A 19,757-nucleotide genomic window follows, 5' to 3' on the forward strand; every position below is an offset into this window, starting at 1 on the left:
CTAGTGGCACCAGTATTCTTTTCTTTCCTTAGCCTGGGGATGTACAAACTCTGGCCTTTGGGCCAAATCTGACCTGCAGTTTGCTTATTTTAAATAAAGTTTTACTGGAACAGACACACACCCATTTGTTTTAGTATATGCCTGCCTTTTGCTCTAAGGTGGCAGAGTTCTTCATCAGAGATCACAGAGACCTGTGATCACTCAAGCCTGAAGTAATTTACTCACTGGTCCTTTATAGAAACTGTTAATCCCTGTCTTAGACTCAGAACCTTGGCATCACTTTTGATTCATCTTGGTGTTCCCTGAGTGTATTCTAGCAAGAATACTCATCTCTTTTTAACTTTTTTTTTGATCCCCCACATATGTTCACCTCCTCACATCCTTTTGCCTAGGATGTTAAATGAATTTTCCTACCTTTTGGCTGCTTTTCCTGGATATTTCATTTCACACCTTGCCACCAGGGTCCTTTTTTTTTTTTTTTTTAATTTGAGGTATAGTCAGCTTACAATGTTGTGTCAGTTTCTGGTGTACAGCACACACTGGGGTCCTGTTCTCAAAGTTTGGCTCCACTCTATGTCCAGTGTGCCACCAACACAGGCAATCTCCCCACTGCCTGCTAAGTTAGACTTGTCGAGCCTTTCTTCATCAGGCTCCTTCCCCAGTATGAGCCTTATTAGTCTCCCTTATACAGAAATTCTTTCTATAATGAAATACTTTCTCCCAGCTTCCTCCCTTCTTGTCTTTGTCCATCCTGTAACAACTGCCTGGAGCTTTCTCTGCCTCTATTTTCACCCATTTTCAACTCCTGTCTGTTACAATCCTCCCAAAATTTTTCATGAAGTTTTTTTTACTGTCTTATTCTGTGTGCATATTCTTTTTCCCTCCATGGTGTGTTGCCTGTATATCTTTCTGTCACTTAAGAGCACTTTACTTGATGCTGTGTTGTGTTCTTTTATGGCTCATCCATTGTAAACCATAAGCTTGTAGAGTGCAAAGCACATTTCTTTCTCTTACTGTGGTCCCTTAAACCCTCACTATCATGATTTGGATGTGCTTAATAATTAAGTAATTGAATCACATTATTGGAAACAGGCTTTTTTATTTGAATTTAATTATTGGTGACCTCACAGACTCTTGGATATTTGGCAGTGATTCTGGCTGCATAGCTACAGGTTTTGAGGAAACAGATATTATTTGCTTGTATATATTGTTAACGTAAATGGAAAGATTTTTTGTTTGATAAGGTATTTCACATTTACTACAAAAAAATTATTTGTGTGCAATGATGTGCTTGGTACTAATAAAAAAAAAAAAGTAGAACCATGTGGCAGAGCCAGACAGTAATTCTTTTGGATATGTTCAGCAATCTACCAAAGTCAGATTTTCTTGATTTCATTAAGTTTTTTTTTTTTTTTTTTTAAGGATTCCAAGTGGAAAGGTTATGCCACAGTACTCTAAGAACTTACTGAAATGAAATGCTTGCATGTGCTGTTAAAATGGTATCTTGTCGTCTGCCTGTTCATTCATTTTATCATTCTCTGCATACTTCCCAGAAGGTTTTGGTGTGGCTGTTGATCACAAACAGCTAGTTCTGTTAATCCACCCCCACCCCACTTTTGGCTTTTAGTTCTGAATTTGTACTCTTGAAAAAGTTGACAGAAACACAGAAGTGTGCAAGGTACAGAGGCTTTTTACTTCCTAGTGGTATAGTCTAGAAGTTACATGTCTGGAAACTGGGCTGCTGATATCCTTAGCTTTCTCAGTTGGTTTCAGAAAACTAGACTCCTTGGGGGTCAGTTTGGTGTCTAAAACACAGTTCCCGAGCATCCAATCAGAAAAGGTAAAAAAAAGCATCACAATTCCCAAACCTACATAGCTGGAAAAGAACTGAAGACTTGGAATCTTAATAGAAAATGGACCAAGACTGTGAATAGTTTCTAGGAAAAGATAATTAGCTCTGCCTGTCTTACCACTGTCTTCTAGCACAGAGTTTGCCGTACGCATGCATGCCTGGACAAATGAGTGACACCCACATGAGATACATCCCAGCTTCCTCATAAACAGGAAAAAAACGCCAAGTGAAATAACAAGATGTGTATTCCTTTGAATGTCATTTCTACTTCTTAGAGTTTATGTTGGGGTAATAGACAGCTTAGCATAGATTTCACATCTAGGTTTTCCTAATCCAGAAATACTTTCTCAGATATTCAAAGATATCTATCCATCATTCATCCACCTACCTACACATCCATCCATTCACATATATATATACACACACACACATATATGTACATGTATGTATATACATATAACTATATGCATGTTTATTGTAAAATAACTTGTAATAGTGAAAAATGGGAAATAACCTAAGTGTCTATCAGAACAAGAGTAATTAAATGAGTAGTATACTCACTGTTATGTTTAGAAAGGCTGAGATTCCATTCCTGGGTATATATCTGAAAAAAATGAAAATACTGATTCACAAAGGTACATGCACCCAAAGTGTTCATAGCAGCATTTATAATTTATAATTACCAAGATATGGAAGCAACCTAAGTGTCCTTCAACAGATGATGTGATTTGTGTGTATATATACATGTGTAAACATGTACGCACACACGCACACACATAACGGAATGCTACTCAACCGTGAATAAGAATGATGTCTTGCCACTTGCAACAACATGGATGGACTTGGAGGGCATTATGCTAAGTGAAATAAGTCAGACTGAGAAAGATGAATACTGTATGATATCACTTACATGTGGAATATAAAAAATAAATGAATGAGTATAACAAGAAAGAAAAACCACAGATATAGGACCAACTAGTGGTTACAGTGGGGAAAGGGAAGCGGGGAAAGGTAAAATAGGGATAAGGGATTAAGAGGCATAAACTATTATGCATAAAATAAATAGGCTATGAGGATGTATTGTACAACATGGGGAATATAGCCAATATTTTATAATAACTATAAATGAAGTATAACCTTTAAAAATTGTGAATCACTGTATTATACACTCGTAACTTATATTGTCCATCAACTATACTTCAATTAAAAAATGAAGAAAAAAGGATGCAGTTGATGTTTAGGTAAAGACTCAAAAGGAAAGATACACAAGTTGTACTGGACAGAAGTTGTAAATCAGAATGTTTCCTATTTGTGTGTAAGTAGTGAACACAGGTTTCCTTACACATCATACCCGCATATGTGAGGGATGGTCTGGACGGAAGCATGCATGTAAGTCTGTGACTTGTAGGAAGCCTCTGGGGAGCAGAACTGAGGAGATGTGAGAATCCTCGGGAGGGAGGGAGTGTTATACCTTCTGTTTCTTTCTTTCCTGTTCTGTTTTTAAAATGTGTATTTTACTTCTATACTAGACAAAAGACTAGGAAATCATGTAGTACGTTTTAGGTATCTTTTCATCAATATTTAAAATAAATAACTTATTTGTATGGCTAACATCTATCTGGAAAAAGTGGTTTTCAAGAATGATTTATATCCTTGAGAACGCTATATAAGTAAAATGTGTTTTATAATGGGACGATAATGAAAGACATTATCAGATTGAACTGCTATTGTGTTCTTTAATGTTACCACAAATAGACACATAGTTCAGAAGTCTTAATATATTTTCTTTAAGCTGTTGTAAGCAAATCCTGCTTCATACTAGATGGGCTTGTTATTTTTTAGGGAACTTATATGCACTTACATCAGTTTCCAAGGGTACACTTGGGAGGAAAAGAATTAACATGGTTTTCTCTTCAATCTTGTAGAAAAGCTCAAGAGGAGAACAAGAAAATAGTGCTGGCTGGATGTGTTCCTCAAGCCCAGCCTCGCCAGGACTACCTTAAAGGACTGAGTATCATAGGGGTAAGCTTGTACCTGATGAGGCAAAAAAAAAATCTTACATTGTCAAAGTATGTAGTGGCCCCACATTTTATTTTTGATTTCTAGGTTATTTAAAGCTGTGTTGCACTTAAAGCTGTCTTTCACACACTTTCCCTGTTGCCACTGAAACTTGGTCTTGTTTGTGTAACTTTTAAACTTAGCACAGAAACGTGTTCTAGGTTCTCTCATTTAAAAAAGAATGGCACAATAAAAAGCCATGGTATGGAATTTAAGTTCGTTCCTTATAACCTGGTCTGCATCTGCCTGTCCAGCACCATCTCTTGCTATGTCATAGTATACAAGTGCCTCTTTGGGAACGTCCCACTTCGCCATGCTCGTCCCCCAGGTCTTGGCTTCAGCGTGACCCGTTCTGTAAGCGCTCTGACACCTGTGCGGCCTCCCTGATCCCGGCTCTGGCTTCCCTGTTCTTTCTGTGCTGTTACCTGTCATTTGCTCTGTCTGCATTTTGCAGAGTTGCAATTTTGGGGGGTTATAACTTACATGATTTTTTGAATAAAGCCCACCTCTCTATTTGAATTACTAGGTTCCCAATGATAGCATTATCAGTCTTAAACCCTCACCCTGCTTCCCAGCCTTTCTCACGACGCCTGACAGTCGGCAGCGTCAGTGTTTGGTGACTGACTAAATGGAGGAGTCCTCCTGTTGTACACTTGTGGTCGGCCTGCTTATTCCCCTGTTGGACAGTGAGCTCTGGGAAGTCAGGACACTGCTACCTGCTAGCTCTCTTTTTTTTTTTTTTTTAACATTTTTTATTGATTTATAATCATTTTACAATGTTGTGTCAAATTCCAGTGTTCAGCACAATTTTTCAGTCATACATGGACATATACACACTCATTGTCACATTTTTTTCTCTGTGAGCTACCATAACGTTTTGTGTATATTTCCCTGTGCTATACAGTACAATCTTGTTTATCTATTCTACAGTTTTGAAATCCCAGTCTATCCCTTCCCACCCTCCACCCCACTGGCAACCACAAGTCTGTATTCTCTGTCTGTGAGTCTATTTCTGTCCTGTATTTACACTTTGTTTTTGTTTGTTTGTTTGTTTTTTAGATTCCACATATGAACGATCTCATATGGTATTTTTCTTTCTCTTTCTGGCTTATTTCACTTAGAATGACATTCTCCAGGAGCATCCATGTTGCTGCAAATGGCATTATGTTGTCAGTTTTTATGGCTGAGTAGTATTCCATTGTATAAATATACCACATCTTCTTTATCCAGTCACCTGTTGATGGACATTTAGGCTGTTTCCATGTTTTGGCTATTGTAAATAGTGCTGCTATGAACGTTGGGGTGCAGGTGTCATCCTGAAGTAGGGTTCCTTCTGGATACAAGCCCAGGAGTGGGATTCCTGGGTCATACGGTAAGTCTATTCCTAGTCTTTTGAGGAATCTCCACACTGTTTTCCATAGTGGCTGTACCAAACTGCATTCCCACCCCTGCTAGCTCTCTTACTCTCTGTGGCCATCACTGTTCACAGATGCCCAGAGGGAGTTAGCATTCAGACCATATTTGTTGACCAAAGGGTGGTGCTCCTTCCTTCCCACCATTCTACTAAAGCTGATCTCATTGTGCTCAGTAACCATCTTCTTTTAAAGAGGCTTTATCAATTCAAAAAAAAAAATAAAAATATTGTATGTTCTTAGAAAATAACTAGATGAGTAATTGGCACCCGGACTGAGATTTATTGAGTTTCCCTCATTTGATGTATGGTTGATGGGTCCTTACACTGTGTTCTCAGTGTAATGAACTTGTTTTCTGCTGTGAAGTCCTTGCCCCACTGGCAAATTTAATAATCTTTGAACAAACACTCTCATGTTAAACAAACAGAACCTGAATGTTTGGGAACTTTAGTTTGTTTTCACCACTTGTCTGTTTACATTTTGATTTCTCTTGGTTTAAGGAGTGAAATGAATATGGACTCCTAAGTTATCTTTTCATGTCAGACCAACTTTCTCCATAAACATAAGCCTGCTGTGTTAGGGAAATAGGAAACTAGTTAGAATTCTGTTTTAGAGATGGAGTGTGGTAAAAGCTTGGAATTCATCTTTGAGTTCATCTCAAGGAATTAAGTTACAAGAATAGTAGGACTTCTGTAGTATGACAAAAGCCTCTTCTCTGTGTGCATTATGGTGAAGTTTCCCTGAGCTCTGCTGTGTGCTGTGAAGAGCTGAGTACATGTGAGGATGTTGGGGAAGTTGTCAAGATAGTGTAAGAGAGGATGCTCAAGGGCTGGTGATGTGGAAGACGATTTTCAGGGATGAAGTCAACTCCTGGCTACCGCAGATAAACATATTTTTTCCTATTTAATCTAGCACCCTTTTTATTCTATCACTTTGTCTCATTTTATTACTATTAAAATTTGTTAGATTTATTTAGCTACTTTATAACTGGAGGAATAATGCGTTTGAAAAAACAGAAAATTCATAGTTCTCTCACCCTCACTCAATAATTATAACTTCGCTTATCCTTTCCAGACTTCTAACCTCTGCATATTTTGCTTGATTGTAATCTCAAAACAATTTTGTGTCCATATTTTTCCATGAGATTTTATTCCATGAGCTCTTTAACCATTTTAAATCCTGTGTTAATCTATTGAAGGATATACCATATGTTACTTAACGTTTCTTAAATGTTGGATGTAAGTAGTTTCTTAATTTTTAGGAAATATCCATAATATAATAATGCTCAGAAAGGGCGTTTTATTTAAATTTTAGATCAGTATACAGTGAAAAGTTTCCAGAAGTAGAATTGCACTGTAAATAGCAACATTTTAGAGTTATGATTTAATTATATCTCCAGCATTTAGTATTGTTATTAAACTAGAAGATTATTCTCTGTCAGCCTCATTTTATAGAGCATTTTTATCTGTGGCAGCTATATGACATCTATTATAAATGACTTTATATATAAAAAACATGTTGAGGAGAACTGAAAATTTTAAAAAAAAATTTGAAGTAGGAGACCAAAATCATCTGCATTTGGAGAGATCTATTTCCGAGTAGAATTGTTGAATTGCTACAAAATCAGAAACCTTCTGAAATTCAGTGAGTTACAGTGAAATAAAGTGGTACAGTGAAATAGAGTTACAATGAAATAAAGAAATGAATTATATTGGTTTACACAAAGAAAAAACAATTTTGAGGTGTCAAAAAATATGAAGATGCTTAAATTCAGGGTTTGGGAAACTATTTTTATGAGGATGTTTAGAATAGTGTTGCACAGTTAATTTCCAGACTGTTTGGGAACTGCTGCTCCTTCACAGAATCTTCCCCTCACAGATGTCTGTGATGGAGGGCATTAACAGAGGTGGAGGGAAGACCAGCTACAACTGTGTCCTGTGCTTTCGCCTCCTGCTGGGATTTGTCTGTGTCACCCCGCAATCCAGGGAGGATGTGTCAGTTCTGTTGACCAAATGGTTTAAAGAAAAAGCTGGTGAGCAGGGTCCTAATTGCACACCATTTTGCAAGTGCTCATGGAGTAAGCACCCAAGAAGATTCTTCATAAGGAAAAATATTACCATTGCCACATGTTCATTTCCAACCATATCAGACTTTAGAAATGAAGCATTTAATTTGTTTCCATAATCGGAGATAGCAGTGTGGTAAGGGCACATAGCAATTGGTGATTTGATTCCTAGGCTTTATATTATCATCTGTCTTAATGTCTCCTGAATCTAGTTGTGGTTAATATTATTTATGTGGTGGTGCACAGAAGGAAAATAGTAGAACATCAAAACCAGAAGTAACACCTGTCAGCCTCTGGGTCCAGAAAAACTGGCTTTGGTGGCAGTAATCTCTGGCTTCTTCCATGCTAGACAGCAAAGCTGTCTCATTTTTTCATAGGGAGAGAGGAGAAAGAGCAGACTTGAAAACACAGATGTCTTGGATAAAAAGTTCTTTTTTTAACCAAAAAAATTTTTTTCCTAGCACGATTAAATGAAGTTTATGATGTGTATCTAGAATATAAAGTTATGTAAACATAAATTTGTAGATAACCAGTGCAGAATCAAGATCTTTTTCATTTTTATGTGATCTTGAAACATTTTACCTTACAGTGCAAATTTTCATTTCTCTTTTGACAAATACAAAGATGGTTAACTATTCACCTTGGAATTCGTTTTCATGCAGTGTCACTTTTTTTTTAAATCACTATTATTTGTTTACATTGATTACTCTATATCTAGCTGTAGGTAGTTCCAGTAGTTCCAAGATCTTGTGACGATCTGTTGAATGCTGCTTTCCTTCTCTTCAGTTCATTTTTTGACAGGAAAGTTTCTTTTAGGTTAGCCAACCAGAAAGGATGTTCTCTTTTAAAGTCTGGTAGCAAAAAAGAGTAATAGACTTAAGCACTCAGAAAGCCAGGCTTTAATCCCAGGGCTGCCACATCGTTCTCTTTTCTATTCACATCATTTCCTTTTTTCTATTCATCGTCATTTTTTTCTATTCAGAAAGGTACTTTCTGAGTGCCTGCTGAGTGCTAGCTCCTAGTCCAGGTGCTGGGAATGCAGCGGTCCATAGAATCACCAAAGATCCCTGTCCTCATAGAGCTCATGTTCCAGTTCATGGGGAGAGGAATCTGGTTTGAGCCTAGAACATCTACAGTCTCCTGGAAAATGTGGTGGGATGTGTCCCTAGAGACCGGGAGATAAGATTAGTTGGAAGTTTCTCTGTAAGGCTCAGATGGAATTACACTTTGTGTCCATCAGCTGGGGGTTGTGTTAGGAATAGATGGTTGAAATAACAACTATTTGCTTGAGTTCTTAAGATATTGTTATTTCTCACTTCTTATAGTAGGCAGTATTAACAGGCATGACATTTATTCGGAAGGTTGGTTTTCATTTCTGTTACAGGAAAGCATGTTTCCAGAACTGCGTATTTTGGGTAGATTCTCTGTTAATAAAGAGACTGCATTTGAACTTGGTGTTCAGTCATTAGGCTTATCTTTGTATAATATGTCTAGAAATCCTAAATAAACTGAATTAATAAACAAGTTGTAACACTTTAAAACATACGATTCACAGCAGAATATGCAATGTGATATTGAAAATTGGTAAATGATAGAACTTCCTGATGTGCCAGCTGTGAGCCCTGCAGGCAGGTGTATATTTTCTTTGGCGAGCTGAACAGAATGTGGTTTAACCCAGGTGTCCACTTATCTCTGGGACTATTACCAGGTTGATTTGCAGTGGTTTAAACATCTTTTGAGGCAGATTGCTCTAATCCTGAAAAGTCAGACAGCATGATGACTGTTTCAAATATGAATGCTAATTTTGAAAATTATGTGTATGTATAAAGCAGCATTTGAAAGAGGATACATTTTAGAATATTTCTGTCATCTACTGTATTGCAAAAGGTAGATAAATTCATGAAATGGAACAATGTCATAATAACAGTGGGATCGGTGTTAAGGGCAAAACTTGGAGAAACTGTCCTCCTGTTTGTCTCTACTAATATTTCTTCTTGTCATATTCCATTTTTTTAACCTTTAATTATCAAAATGGCAGTATCACAAGAGAATGACTTGTAGATTTCAAAGCCCATTCATTTCTGTACCTTCCTAGATCTTCCTAGATGTTGTTTCCACTTTTTCATGGCTGCTTCTAGTTCTACCTATATGCATACACATATAAATCCTACTGATTTATAAAAAAGTAGTGCATCATTGTAGTGAAGAGCATGGATTCAGGAGCTATGTTATATAGGTTCATATGCCTGTTCCACCACTTATTAGCTGTGTGACCTTGTGCAAGTTACTGCTCCTCTCTGTGCCTTAAATGTCTGTAGAATGGAAGTAATACTAGGACTTAACTCTGAGTTTTGTAAGGGTTAAAGTGTTTAATGTATTTAGTATGCTTAGCATGGTCCCCAGCATGTAGTTAATGCTCTGTATTAGCTTTAGAAAAAAAAAGGAATTATTTAATTTTCTTACTAGTAGAATTACTAGTAGAGCACAGCTGTGTGCCTGGAATGAAACTATTTGCTAGAGATACAGAGCTGAATGAAACTTGTCTCTTCCCTAAAGACAATGAAATCTGGAGAGAGGCACAATCAATCATGATAAATATGCAGAGGGATAAAGTCCTGTGGGCACACAGAGGTTGACACCATTATTGACTTGGGTTTCAGAGGCTGAGTAGTGGTCTGATGGATGAAGGAAAGGAGAAAGGGCTTTTAAGCAAAACCTATCTAAGGAAAAGCATGCATGCTTAAGGGCACCTGAAAGGAAGAAGAAATAACAAGAAATGTATCCTTTGAGTGTAACTTGGAGGAGATAGTTCTAAGAGGTGTATTTTGGAGTAGTGCAGATGAGTGATAAATAGGGTGGAAAGAAGGAGTTTGCATTCAATGGAATGTTTAAGTCAGAATCAACAGGACAGAGTGAAAGACTGGTACGTGTAAGATCATGTGAAAAGGTCGGTGTTAGAAGTGTTAGAAATCTTGGTTGCTTCTATATGTCCTTTATTTGTTATTTGTTATTTTCTTATATGTTATTGATACTAACTCTTTTCTTATTTTAAATAAGAATTGTTGAGATATAATTAACATATAATAAAATCACCTTTGGTTGATTTTATTTAGAACATTTCCATTGGACCGGAGAGTTCCCTTGTATCCTTTTGTATTCATCACTCCCACCCCCACCTAACAAACACACACAGTCCTTGGAAACCATTGTTCTGATTTCTGTCCCTATGGTTTTGCCTTTTTCAAAATGTCAAATAAATGGAATTGTAGATATACCTTAGAGATATTGTCGGTTTGGTTTTAGACCATTGCAATAGAGCAAATAATTAAGTGAGTCACACGATTTTTTTTTTTTTTTTGCTTTGCTAGTGCATGTAAAGTTATCTTTATGCCATACTATAGTCTGTTATGTGTGCAACAGCTTTATGTTTAAGAGAACAATGTACATACCTTAATTTTAAATAATGCTTTTATTGCTACAAAGTGCTAGCCTTCATCTGAGCCTTCAGCCAGTCATAATGTTTTTAGGGGTGGAGGGTCACTGGAGAATCTCAGTGTTGATGGCTGCAGACTGATCAGGGTGATGGCTGCTGAAGGTTGGGGGGGGGGTGGCAGTTTCTTAAGACAACAGTGAAGTTTGCTTCATCGATTGACTCTTGCTGTCATCAACGATTTCTCTGTAGCATGTAATGCTATTTGAGAGCATTTTACCCACAGTAGAACTTTCGGAATGGAGTCAATTGTGAGACCCTGCTTCTGCTTTATCAGCTAAGTTTATGTAATATTCTAAATCCTTTTTTGTCATGTCAGTGATCTGTTAAGCTTGTTGTCTTATGTGGGTGCAGTTTGTGTTAACCTAGAATTAGAGTAGTGACATTAAAGATCACTGATCACAGATCACCATAACAAATAAAATAATGAAAAAGTTACATACATTGTGAGGATTACCAAAATGTGACGCAGAGAAGGAAGTGAGCAAATGCTGTAGGAAAAATGGTGCCAACAGACTTGCTCGACACAGGGTTGCCATAAATCTTCAATTTGTAGAAAAAAAAAGAACACAGTATTTACCAAGTGCAGTAAAGTGAAGTGCAATAGAATGAAGTGTATCTATATGTTACTTTCTCACTTAGCATGATTCATTCAGTATTCATACATGTTGTTGAGATTATTAATAGCTTGTTGCTTTTTATTGCATGGAATTATTTGACCAAATAGATGGACCACAGTTTGTCCGTTCAGCAAGTCAATGGAAATTTGTGGTGTTTCCAGTTTGGGGCTATAAAGAGTAAAGCTCCTGTAAACATGTGTGCATAGGTCTTTGTGTGGACATATGTTTGCGTTCTCCTAAGTATCCAGGCGTGATACTGCTTGGTCACATGGTAGGCGTCTGCTCAGCCTTTTGAAAATTGCCAGTGTTTTGCTTTTCTACCAGCAGTTCCAGTTGCTTCACATCTTCACCAAAACTTGATACTGCCGGTTTAATTTTAGCAGCTGTTACTAGGTATGTAGCAGTATCTCATCGTGGTTTAAATTTGCTTTTTTCTGTCGGCTAATGACGTTGAGCATATTGTGTGTGATTATTTGACATCCATGTATCTTTGGGAAAGTGTTCAACTCTTTTATCACCTACCCCTCTTTTTTACTCAGTTTGTTGAGTTAGGAAACTGTTGGTTAGGTAGGACACACACATACAACCTAGGACATGAGAGAAAAGAAATTGATAATTGGACTTCATCAAAATTAAGCATTTTCGCTCCCTGAAAGATACTGTTAAGCAGGTGAAAAGACAGGCCATGCACTGGGAGAAAATATGTGCAAAACACATGTCTCCTAAAGGGTGTATATCCAGAATATATAAAGGACTCCAGCGGGAAATTAACCTGTTTTAACATGGTGAAGAAAATGTGTCTTTTTAGCATCATTTTCATTGCCTTTTAAAATTTTGATATAGTAGAAGCTTGGAATTTGGGGGAGGACAATGAATGGGTAATTTTTCTTGTGGTTTCAAAACTTCAAATGTATGTTTCCAGGATCTAGGAACAGGTCTGATAAAGTATCTATTTTTCTCTCTCTGTTATAAACTTCTTTTTTTGAAGTATGGAAAGGATTTATTCAACTCTTTAATCTATTTGCAGTTTACTGTGGTGGACACTTACAAGCTCTATAAAGCCAGGAACTTAGTTTTCTATGATTTTATGGTTTTACATATTTTACATTGTTTTCTGTACTTAGAACAGTGTCTGGCTCAATAAATGTATTGAGTGAATGTTTGCTAAATATAAAGTGTGCATTTAACGTAATTTTTCCCATATTGTTCGCAGTTATTCCAGCAGCATTTATTTTGAAAGTTTCCTTTCCCTCTTTGATGATGCTAACTAACTCTGCCATATGTATGTTTCTTCATCAGTGTACTAATTTTGTATGCCCCATAACAAATTTACCACAGACATGGTTGCTTAGAACAACATGTATTTATTATCTTAAAATTCTGGAGATAAGAAGTTGGACATGAGTTTTTACTGGACTAAAATCAACGTATTGACAGGACTGTATTCTTTTCTGAAGGCTCTAGGGGAGAGTCTTTTCCTCTGTCCTTCCAGCTTTTAGAGATCACCCACATTCCTTGACCTGTGGCCACCTTCTTCCGTGTTTAAGGCCAGAGATGCTATCTCCCTCTGACCTTTCTTCCACAGCAAATTATTCTCTGGTTCTGGGGATCAGGACTTGACCATCTTTGCGAGGCCATTATTCTGCCTGCTACATATAACATTGTTTGTTAGTTGATGTTTTATATCCCTAATGTGTATTTCTGTACATCTGTATTTTAGTTCTTATAGTACTATGTTTTCAACTTTAGTATCACTTTAAAGATAATTTTTCACTTTATAATATGTCCTATTATTTAATATGGTTATAATTTTTGAATGTCCCAATGTTTCTGTATGTAATTAACTTTATTTACCATGCTGAGTTTTCTTATTGTTGCTTAAAGATTTTTCTCCCTCATACTGAAAGTTTTATAGGTATTTTAACTGAATTTAATAGGAGAAAGTTCCTGGTACTGATCTTCATTTTGCTGGCATCCATCTAGTCTGGCTTCATCTTTCAATTAGTACTTTTTATCTCTTACTGTGTGTTCATCACTCACTGGTACCATTCAGGTAGAAAGTATGCTTTTAGTAGTGCGCGGAATGTGCTGTCATACAACTTTTGATGAAAGGGCTATTTCTGCTATTGGGGAAGAGTTTTTCTCAATGAAGAGATGAAAGAAGATGAAACTGTACTGGCAGATGAGAAGGCTTTTGTTGAAAAAGTTAAGCCACGTGTAGCATCAAATGCCCTTTTGTGTTACTTATTAGCAGACCTGTCATGCACGGGCTTATGAATTCAAGGAATCTTTCTTCCGGTGGAGTTAGCTAGTGACTGCTCTGGACTTCCCCAAATTTAAGAGATTTGGAAATTGAACTCTCTCTTCAAATACCATTAATAGAGTTAGGGACTTTCCTTAACAGCTTGAAGAAAAATTTTTAGAAAAATATTTCTTTAGAGAAGTCAGTCCTGAACTTCAACCTGTCAAATGCTGGTTATTGAGTCAAACTCCCATTATGGTAAAAGTGAAAAATTTGAACATACATTTGATAGAAAAGACTTTTAATAATACAGTTCTTAGAAGAGCTAGAAAGATATTTTTTTCTTTTAAAGGTTGATAGAGTTTTTAGGTGGTTTTAAAGTTTTGGTTTGTTATTTCTTAATTAGAATGAGAATGACAGGTTGTCCTAGTTTACTTGTTTACAGTCAAAATTAAGAGAGCTAATGAGAGTGCTCTGCTATATATATATCAATGTTTATGTGTATTTATAATGTATTAATCTTTGTTACTCCTGAATTTTGAAGTGTTTTAGGATAAAATAAAGAGATAGTAAAACTACATGCAGCTTCATTCAAGTATAAGAAGACTCACGCCAAGTAATAGAGAGGTGTGGTTAAAGAGTAGCCTTGGCATATTCTCAGTACAATTAGCCTGAGCGATGCTGATGAAATGTTCTGCTAACCCTCCAATGACTTCCTTTTGCAGGTAGAATAAAATCTAAATGCATAGTATGAGTTGTAAGGTCTCACATAGTCTTACTCCCCTAATCATCTGACCTCATCCCCTTCCACTGTGCCCCTCATTCTCCATCACTCTGTCTCTCAGCCCCTGTATGTACTCTTCCCCCTGGAGGTTCACATTGATGCTTCTGTCTTAGGGTTCAGGTCCCAGGATTAATGATACCTGCTCAGAGGTTTACTTGGACCCCTGTAGCAAAATTGCCCTCTCTACCTACAGCTACTCCCAGATTTTATTTTCTTTATAGCATCTGTCATGATAGGAAACGAACATTTTCCGTTGTTTGTCTCCCCCAGTAAGAATGGAAGGCCCACGAAGCAGAGATTTTGTACTTCTCACCATTGTATCCCCCATTCCTACAATAATCATAGTGCTTGGTTGGTGCTTAATAGGTTGTCGTCAAGTGAATGGGTGCATGGCGGTGGTGACTTGTCGGGGAGGGTTTGGGGGAATAGTTGTGGCCTGGGTCACTTGGAAGTGCAGGTTTAGGTGGACAACAGCATTCTGTGATCATTTAGTAGTGACCTCTATGTGGCTAGGAAGAGGGAAGTTTACCAAATGTGCCATTCTAGGTAAGATACACTAGTAACACTTGGCAGGAATTTAGCAGGGTATCCTTGTGCCTTAGTGCCCTCAGCCTAGGAAAGGACAAAGTATCTAACGCGTAGGAGTGTTGTTGAGAATTAAAAGTGATGGCGCGTATGGCACGTTAGACAGAGCCTAGGAATTGCTCAGGAAATGTTAACCATCCCTGAGTTATTCCTAGTCATTAACTTATCTAATTGCTGGTTGTTCAGAAAAAAAAGACACTTCAAGTGTGTACGAAAGCAGAACCTCGGACTGCAGGACGGTGTCTCAGCTTGTTTCCTGACTGTGCTTTGTTTTTCAGTCTAGTTGGCAAAATTGTGTTCGAGGTGTGTACCAGTTTCCTAAGGTTGCCTTAACAAATCACCACAAACTGGGTGGCTGTCTTAACCATACTTTAAACGTGTTCTTTCCAGTATGGTTGTCAGTGGCCACATGTGAATATTTAAGTTAATTAAAATTAAGTCAGTTCCTCAGTCACAGCCACATTTCAAGTACGTAGTAACTGCACGTGGCTAGTGGCTCCCATGTTGAACAGCACAGCATATAAACATTTCTTTCATTCTAGAAATTTCTGGATAGCACTGCTCTAAACAATTAGGAAACTTCAGAATAGGTCTTTTATTTGCTTTAGGTAACTTCGTATAGGTTTGTTTCTTCAATATATGTTTAGTTATAAATTTGGAGTAGTTCATAATAGCTGAATAAAATATTTTTATGGGTTTCTTTTAAAAGTTCTGCAGCAGAATGACTCATTAATGTTATTTATGAATTGTTTATTCACCAACTCCTTTCTTCATTGTCAAGAACATATGGAGTCAGTAATAGAACATACTGCGTGTCTTTTTTCCCCTGTATATTTATAACTAAGTGCCTGAAGGACACAAGATACTGTTTTATTTATTTTATTTGAATTATATGCCAGAGACTAAGCTCTTGTGTATCCAGGGCTACAATTTATAGTATTAATTAAGAACAGCTTTCCTCTTCTCCCTAGAATGAATTCAGTGTATTCTTCATTACTGTGTGTGAATCTTGAGTTTGTTCTCACTCGGCATTGTTTTGGCTTCTCCCCCTGCCTCCCACCTGTGCTTTTTCCTCCTAACTCCCCACTCTCCCACTTCATTCCCCCTCCCCCGACTCTTCCCTTTCTTCACTGTCTTCTCTTGTGTGCTGCTTTTTTTCCTCCCACCACTTCCTCCAGTATCCTTCTAACTAGAAATGGAAATGACACAATATTTTCTTTAGAGCATTTAATGAACTTCTCCCCTACTTTTTTGCAGTCAAATGCTTTTCCCCCCTTTTCTTAAAGTTTGGTAGAGCCTTCCTTTTGAAGTCCTAGGGTTCCTTCACACCCAGCTGTTACTTACCAGGTGTAGGTAGCATCTATAATTTTCTGCCATAAAAGCAAATGTGATAATCAAATACTCTTCTAAAATTGGAGGATATGTTTTCAGCTATATGCATTCAAGTAAATTTTGTGTGGCTATTAGGGTAAAAGAAAATCTCTTCAACACACACCCCCACATACACACTTAAACCTTTATTTTGACATAATTTCACACTCATGGAGAAGTTGCAGAAATAAAAATTAACACGTACCATTTACCCAGATTCCCCAGATGTTAATATTTTACCACATTTGCTTATCATTCTTTTTTTATATTTACACATTTGTTTTCTGATCCTTTTGAGAGTAAGATGTCAACATGATGCCCCTTTACTTCTAAATATCGATGTATTTAAAAACCAGGGACATTCGCTTACATCACTATAGTCCAAGTATAAAAATCAGGAAATCAGCATTGGTGAAATGCTATAAGTTAGCCTGCAGGTCTTAACCACATCTTGGTAATTGTTCCAATAATGTCTTGTATAGGAAAAGAAAAATCTCAGGTCCAAAGTTGCATTCAATTGTCACTTCTCTTAAATCTCCTTTAAGTGGAACGTTTCCTCAGTTTTTCCTTGAGTTTCATGACCTTGATATTAGAACATTTGATCACCTTCAACCTTTTTTTGGGGGGGTGGGGAGGGGAGATTAACAGCTTACTTGAGATGTAATTCCAGCACCATACAATTCTCTCATTTAAAGTGTGTAATTCAGTGGTTTTTAGCATATTCACAGAGTTATGTGACATAATCACAATCAGTTTTAGAATATTTTCATCACTCCAAAAAGAAACACAGTCCTGCTCATTTCTTTCACTACCCATCCATAGGCAGTCACTAATCTACTTTGTCTCTGAAGATTTCCCTGTTCTGGTTATTTCATATGCATGGAATCATACAGTATTTTTCTTCTTTTCTCAGTTCGCTTTCTCTTAGCATAATGTTTTAACATGATCAATATGCCATTACCCCTTATGGCTTAATGATACTTCATTGCATGGATGTAACACCTTTTGTTTATCTGTTCACCAATAGATGGGACTTGGGTTCTTTCTACCGTTTGGTATTAGGAATAATGCTGTGAATATTAGTGTACAAGTTTTAGTGTGGACATATGTTTTCATTTTTCTTGGATGTTTACCTAGGATTGGACTTGCTGAATCGCATGGTTTAACCACTTGAGGATCTACCAGTCTGGTTTCCAAAGCAGTGGCATCATTTTATTGCATTCCCACTAGCAGTGTGTGACAAGGGTTCCAGTTTCTCCTTAGCCTTGCGCATGCTGGTTATTGTCTGTCCTTGTGATTATAGCCATCCTAGTGGGTATGAAGTGTGTCTCATTATGGTGAAATAGACATAACATAAAATTTACTGTCTTAACCAATGTTAAGTGTGTAGTTTCGTGGCATTAAGTACATTCACACTGCTGTGCAACCATCACCACCATTCAGCTCCAGCACGTTTTCATATCTTTTCAAACTGAAAAGCTATGCACATTAAACAATAACTCCTCATTTCCTCCATTGTGGTTTTGATTTGCATTCTTTGGTTGGCAGTGATGCTGAACATCTTTTCATGTGCTTATTGGCCATTTGTATATCTTCCTTGGAGAAATGTCTATTCAGATCTTATGCCAATTTCAAGTGGTTTATTTGGCTTTCTATTGAGGTGTAGGAGTGCTTTATATATATATTCTCCATTCAGGTCCCTCATCAGGTAAATAATCTGCAAAAATTTTCTCTTATTTTTGATGTTGTCTTGGTATTTTTGTTGCTTGTGTCCTATGATACACCAAGAGGTTTTAATCTTGGTAGTGTTCAGCTTTCCTTTTTTCTTTCATTGCTCATGCTTTTGAAGTAATATTAGGAAACCACTGTCTTCTACAAGGTTGATCTAGATTTATGGCTCTGTTTTCCTTTAAGAGTTTTATAGTTTTAGCCTGCCCTCAGCTTTTTAACCTTATAACTGCTCCTTCCACATGTTGTCCTGACTCTTCTCTAGGGATACTGCTCCTTATTCAGTCCATGTGCTGCGAGTTTGGGTGCAGCATTCCCTTTGAACTATTACGTCTCCAACTGCAAAAGAAAGCCTTTTTGGTTTCGTTCTATCATTGAATTATCTCATATTGTATTTCTTTTATTCTCTGTCTTTTAACCTCAACTGATACATTAGTCGTTCACCTACATTCACTGGGAAATTTGACCAACTCTTCCTTCCTTATCCTACCCATGTTTTTAATATCATGGGCAGTCTGAGTATCCATATGTAATATGGACTCTGTATTATACTCTAACCTCTTACTTCCTTACTTCTACAACTCCAGTGGTTATCACCTTCATCCTGTTTCAGCAACATTTCTTATGACTAGATCTGGGATCTTGCTATTCTTCAGAAATCCTAAATGCTTATATATGTACTCTATGGTAATCTCTTGTTCTCTTCTCTCCTTTTTCTTTCTCCATCCTCCCACCCTCTTTCCCACCCCCTACCTTCCTTTTTCCTTTCCTTCCTCCAACCCCCAGCCACTTTATTTCTCCTTTCTGGCTCTGCTTCGTTCTCTGTTTAACCCATTACGTAAAGTTTCATCTTATCCAAAATGCATAGTTCATTTCCTTTTTTCCATGTCTTTCAGGTCCATCCTAGTAATCTCTTAGTGTTGTTTCCCCAGCCTTTTGAACCTTCCTGGCACATGTTAGATGTTGAATGAATGAATGAATGATGGAATGTACAAACATTGGGGTCAATCTATTTAATGGTTTGTTTCATGCATAAGAACTGCTGAGCCCTGAGAAAAATTACGGCTATCTATGGAGTCATTGTTAAAAATTCATGGCATCTAATTTTTACTGGAATCTCAGTACTGTCTGGCAGTTTTTGGCTATTTTTAGTCTTCATTTCTTTTAACAGTTATTAAACTTTTAACAGGTATCTTAAACATCCACTCTCTCCTTACTTAACAGCATGCTTTCTCACTCATAGTAGATGAACTTGCTTCTTATTTCACTGAGAAAACTGAGGCCAACAGATGGGAAATGTACTTAATACCCTCTCTGACTTCTATGAGACTTCTCGTACCTGTTTTCATGCTTCCCTTTCTTTTAGAAGATGGCTTGGCCCCTTTCCCATTCTGGGCTTATGTCTCTGCCTGTGTTGTGGATCTTACCCTCTTCACCTCCTGAAGGACCTAGCTCCATCAATTGTTTCTTCTGTCTCCACTCCCTTTTTCTCTGAGGCCTTTCTCCCCTCAGTATGTAAACTTTAAAAAAGAAAAGAAAGAAGGAAAGAA

General features: G+C 37.2%; 1 protein-coding gene across 7 annotated transcripts in view; it reads left to right on the forward strand.

Annotated features, from left to right (window-relative positions):
- The window catches only part of CDKAL1 (CDKAL1 threonylcarbamoyladenosine tRNA methylthiotransferase), a 721,370-nt gene that overhangs the window by 148,689 nt on the left and 552,924 nt on the right, over positions 1-19,757 (forward strand). For all 7 annotated transcript variants that reach the window (XR_012500987.1, XM_010974252.3, XM_010974251.3 and 4 more), the window contains one exon: positions 3,778-3,874. Coding sequence is in view for 6 of the 7 variants with exons in the window: in XM_010974252.3 (XP_010972554.2) it covers positions 3,778-3,874 (97 nt within the window). In the remaining variant the exon portion in view is untranslated. The remainder of the gene's footprint in view (positions 1-3,777; positions 3,875-19,757) is intronic.

The sequence above is a fragment of the Camelus bactrianus genome, chromosome 20 (assembly GCF_048773025.1).
Source record: "Camelus bactrianus isolate YW-2024 breed Bactrian camel chromosome 20, ASM4877302v1, whole genome shotgun sequence".
In the NCBI taxonomy this organism is placed as follows: Eukaryota; Metazoa; Chordata; class Mammalia; order Artiodactyla; family Camelidae; genus Camelus; species Camelus bactrianus.